At 51.2% G+C, this 5,360-nt stretch overlaps 1 protein-coding gene across 1 annotated transcript in view; it reads left to right on the forward strand.

Moving 5' to 3' along the window:
* Dmrtc1b (DMRT like family C1B) overlaps positions 1-5,360 on the forward strand; it is a 40,466-nt gene that overhangs the window by 1,200 nt on the left and 33,906 nt on the right. The window contains exon 2 of the mRNA XM_031369512.1: positions 21-334. Coding sequence (XP_031225372.1) covers positions 21-334 — 314 coding nt within the window. The remainder of the gene's footprint in view (positions 1-20; positions 335-5,360) is intronic.

Below are 5,360 nucleotides of genomic sequence, written 5' to 3' on the forward strand. Positions count from 1 at the left end.
CCGCATCTTTCTGGCCCCAGCCAGCAGTACCGGCCCCGGCCGGCAGAGGCGCTGCGGGGCGGCGCCAGCGCGTTCCCACCGCTCACTGGCGGCAGAGCCGGGCGGCGGAGGCTGCGCCCCCTCCCCTGCCCGCTTCCTGGTCCTTGGGGTCTGAGGGCCGCGGCCTGGGACTCCAGAGCCCGGGGCTGCGGGTGTTCTCGGCGGCCGCCGCAGCGTCCGCGGCGACGTCACGGTCCCCGCGGCCTCGCAGCCAGCGCTCGGGCCGGCCGCCGAATGCCCGTGGACGCGCATCTCCTCCCCGAGTTCCTGCTTCCTGGGCCAGCCAAAGCCGCAGGTGAGAACGTCCGCGGTCGAGGTGGCACCCAGGGCCTGCGGGTCTCAGAGGCCCCCTGGCCTCCTTCTGCTCTCCTCCTTGCTCAGGAAACCCCGCGGGAGCGCCTGCAGCGGGGACGCTGCTCCCCGAGTGCTCCCCGAGCGCTCCCCGAGCCCCGAGAGCACTTCTTCTGAGGCACGCAGCCCCCGCCCAGGCGCTTCTGCAAGCTCCTTTGTGGACCCCACAAGCCCCTAGGGGTACCCCCGCCGAGCACCCCGCGGGCCCCACCACCCCTGGCGCGCATGCCCAGAGGCCCCGGGAGCTAGAAAGTAGCTGAGCTGCTGGCGCAGTACCTGCTGGTTAAGAACGCGAAGACGGTGTGGATCAAAAGGGCAGACATGCTGAAGTGTGTCATCCTAAAGGTGCAGGAGCTTCTTCCCCGAGATTGTCAAGAGAGCCTCTGACCTCCCCGAGTTAGTCTTTGGGTCTAGGTGAAGGAACTTGGCCCTCCAGAGCACTCCTATGTCCCGCACAGGAAAAAAAAAAATCTATCCTGCCCTGCCTCTGGGGCCTGACAGGAGACAGGGGCACGCCAAAGACTGGGCTTCACATGAGTATCCCGGACTTGATCTTCGCGCAGGCCAGCTGTGTCCCAGAGGAGGTGTTCGGGGAGGTGTGGAGGGTGTGGAGGTATGCTTGCCCCAAAGCATCCCATCCTTGGGGAGCCGTCAGCAAAGCGCATCACCAGAGCTTGTGTGCAGCACAAGCACCTGGTGCACGAGAGAGTAGGTGTCCACCAGCGGTCCCTTGCTCTCGGTATTCTTGTGGGGCTCTCAAAGGAAACAAGACAGATGGAAGTCCTGGAGTTTTTGGCCCAAGTGAATGACATCCAGCTCAGAGCCTTGCTGTGGCAGTAAATGAGGCATTGCAAGAAGAGGAGCAAGTGCCCAGTGCTGAGCGGTGGCCCAGAAGCAGCTGCTGGTGATGATGTGACCGGTGCGAGTGTTAGTGCGAGTTCCAGTTCCAGGGCCTGTGCCACGGCTGAAGCAACCGTCAGCGCCAGTGCCAATGCAAGTGCCAGGGCCAGGGGCTAGAGCCATGCAGGAGTGATGATGGTCAGTACCGGGGACAGTGCCGGTGCCAGTCCCAGTCACAGGCCAGAGTCAGGGTTTCTGCTGCCACCAGGGATGGCTGATGCTGAGGTTTCCTTGCTTGGGTTGTGGTAGTCCAAGGGATGCTGGAGCAGTGGGCCCCGAGGCCCTGATGTATGAAGATGTGGGGGCAGAGCAGGGGCAGGAATAGCATTGTGCTCCAGTTCCGTGCTTTGTGGTGACTTGGTGCTCAATCTGCACACTGCAAAGTTGTGCTTGCTTTTTTTTTTTCCCTGTTGACAAACAGTTATGAGGGATCAAGTGATGAAGGCTGAGAATGTGGTTGAGGGGTGGAAGACTTTCCTCACATGGGGATGGCTATGGGCTCCATCCCAGGAAACATAAAGTAAGACAAGTCAAAGGGGACTCGCTTTGAACGGTGTCAGATCGGCGTGGAAGTAAAGGCATACTAAAAGCCTTAACAAATCCTTGCTTTCCTAAGGCATGTGATTAAGTAGGAGCATCTACATTCCTACTCAGCTTGCATCCAGTGTTTCCTTGTTCCTTATTTAGGAGAGGTTTGCTCATTTACACAAAACGCTTGTGACACACTGTCATTTTATATCTGAAACACCCTACAATAGAGTCAGTTGCTCTTTTTGAGATGTTGAAGGAATTTCCAGCACAGTGATTCCTTGCTCCAGATATTAAGAGGCAAAACACAAATGTGGCCAAAATCTGACACACAGCAAAACCAGCTGACATTTACTTGTATTTTAACCCAGAGCTCTGGAATGTAGGGAAAAATAAAATTGAATTAGACACCTTGCTCATGGACTCATTTATTTAACATATGTCTAGTGACTAGTTACCATATGTGAGGTAACCACTGTACAGGGCAATGGAAGTCTGAGGATATACCAGACTCAACTTCTGCCACACATCTAAGAGTCTAGTTGGGGCTCTCTGTAAATGACTTAGGTAGATGTGGCAGTCATATGTGATGGGGTGATCTTGTGAACCAGTTGGTCAGGGAGCCCAGAAGAGAGGCGTGGAAATGTAGGAGGGGTGCATCTGGGGAGCAGCAGGCTTCATTGCTGTCAGGTAACAGCACCCAAGCCCTGCAGCACCAGACATGGGTAAACGGCCAAAGAACCCCTGTAGGATATTGTGGATACCTGGACATGGGAGAATACTTGAGGGCTGGTGTGAGAGCAAGAACTCATGTGCAGAACACACACCCTTTAGTTGTGCCTGTAAGAAGAGAGAGAGGTTAGAAATGACAGGGATTGGGCACTCTTGGCTCTGAGGTGAGCCAGAGGGAAGGCCCACCTCCAGCAGCTGTGGTAGCTGCTCTGGATTCTGGCACCCATGCAGCTTATACACTACACACTCTAGGTCCTTTCATCCATCATTTCTAAGGAGCAGCAGGAGGGGAGCAAGTGTCTATTCACTGGACAGACAGTGTCCCCTGAAGCAAAGGCACAAAGCAGAGGTTGTCTCCCCAGGCTTGGGAGAGCCAGAGCTCAGTGCTTTATGAGGACATTGGTAGGATTCCAGTGAAGTCCCATGACTTAAAAAAGAAAGAGAAAGGCCTGTGAGAACAGCTGCAAAGGATTCTATTGGTGGTGTGAGGTGTTGTCTCACTGTGGACGGAAGTGAGAGACAATTGTATCTTAGCCTGGAGCAGAGCCAGTCCGTGCCTTGATCACCAGACTGAGGCCTAGTCCCATGTAGTTGAGCTACAGAAGTTGTGTGGGTAGAGAGGGACCTGATGAAAGTTTAGCCCTGTTCAATTTTGAAGGCCTACTTGGCATGGCTTTTGAAGGAGCCATGTGTCCTGTGCTGAGTTATGCTGTCTTCCAGTGGATATCAGGAGCATGGTATCTGGCCCTTGAGCTGCTGACCTTTAACCCTTACAGGCTGCTGGTCACATTTCACTTGTGTGCTGCTGTGCCTTGGAAACCTCCTCTAGACTGAACCACCAGCAGATCTGGTCACAGCACTCTTGGGACCTCCCCTGGGATATATGGAGTCCAGAAAGCTTTGCATCTAAAATGTCCCATTCCCTCACTTCTGTGCGGACATAGAGAAGTGTCTCCTGGCAGGGTGGCGGTGACCATAATACTAGACTCTGAGGAGGTGGAGTATAGTAGGGAGTGTGGGATTGTTCTCTGTTTTTTCCTGGAGTTGGGCTCTTGGGGGTGCATATGTGGAAGTCAGTCTAAGCCCTTTCTTTTGTGTGCCAGACATCCCCATTCTCCTATCAGCACACATCCCCTTGACAATGGTGAATCCTGTGTGGTGGATGTCATATATATATATATAAATATATATATATATGCTATAGGATTTTATATATATATATATATATATATCTCCTATATATATCCTAGAGCACATATATGACATATATAGGATATATATGTATATCCTATAGCATATATATGTACATATATGTATGTATATATATATATATATATTTCTATCAGTTCTTTTTTTCCCCAAAGTAATCATGAAGATGCACTATCTATAGCCCACAGTCCTAATAGGTACCTTAGGAAGCTCCTCTGCCCCATTTAAAGCACTAAGGATGTCATCCATCCACTTGCTACTTGCATATATCCTCAAGTTATCTCTGTCTCCAAATGGCAAGTCCATCCCCCCTGATTGTTTTTTTTTTTGTTGTTGTTGTTGTTTTGCTTGTTTTTGGGGAGATGGAATGTTGCAAGAACACGACTTTTACATTACACACCAGATAAAACAAGACATATTTCTACCTAGATGGGAAAGAAGCAAGAGAAAGCCAGATGGATAAGAATGGGAAAACGTGAGCCTATGTTAAAACGGCTCCCCCAGAGTGCTGCCCTGAACAAGTGGACACAATTTCTCCCCCGATTTCTACAGGGCCAAGACAGCACTCTGGGTGGCACTGAGTGATCTAGGTCCCCATTTCTACAGAAAAGAAAGCAAAGTCTTTTGAGAGTCCCCAATAAATGCCAATTCCCCAGAGTTTCTGAAGTCTAGGGTGCTGTTGCCCTGTTCTCTTCTATCTGGTCTTGTAATTTATTTTTCATTATTACTTTCATTTTCTCTGTATAGCTCTATTGCACACATCTATGCACCTGGTATGTGCCTGATGCCCACAGAGATCAGAAGGGTGTTGAGATAGCTCTCTTGGGACTGGAGTTAGGCTCAGTTGTGAGCCATAGTGTGAACTGTGGGAATCAAACCCGGGTCATCTCAGGCACTGAGCCATCTGTCCAACTGAGCGGTTGAAATTTCTAACATGGCCTCCTCCATATGAGATTAAGGGTTCAGCTGTGCTCTACCCTCCCTTGGAGCCTTGTCCTGAGGAAACTATGTATCATTACCATTCAAGGCCGCCAAGTAAAGGCAGAGAAACCATGTAGAGTTGGCAAGAAGGTTTTCTCTGGCAGGCTGTCTCTCTTGATGAGCAGTGTGTTGACTGGGAACTGTGTGTGAGCACAGAATCTAGAGGCCAGTTGCAGGATCCAGAGAGTCTGCCTATGAGTGCCACCCCCACCCCCTATTCATGCACCCTCCTCCCAGCAGTCCTCCCTCATCTACTCCTCCATGACCAATTCATAAAAGAAGGCCCAGGATTTCTCCATATGAGAATACTTTTGCAATGCAAGGGGGCAGAGAGATATGCTATTCCTTCCCCAGGGATCATGAGAATATGCAGGTGCCCCTTGGGGTCAGAGGTGAGATCTGTGGGGAATTCCCTGTTGATTGGTCATGGCGTTGAACAAGGATACCACAACTACCATGCAAGTACCAGTGCCCCAAGAGGGTGAGTGGGTAGCCTTCCAGAATGAAGAAAGAACACCTGCCATTCACACCCCACAACACCCTAAGTGTCACCAAATCTGACAGCCCAGTCATTCATCTGAGGTGAGTATCACTGTGAAAAGTGAAGGAAATTTCATGAA

This window comes from Mastomys coucha, chromosome X (assembly GCF_008632895.1).
Source record: "Mastomys coucha isolate ucsf_1 chromosome X, UCSF_Mcou_1, whole genome shotgun sequence".
In the NCBI taxonomy this organism is placed as follows: domain Eukaryota; kingdom Metazoa; phylum Chordata; class Mammalia; order Rodentia; family Muridae; genus Mastomys; species Mastomys coucha.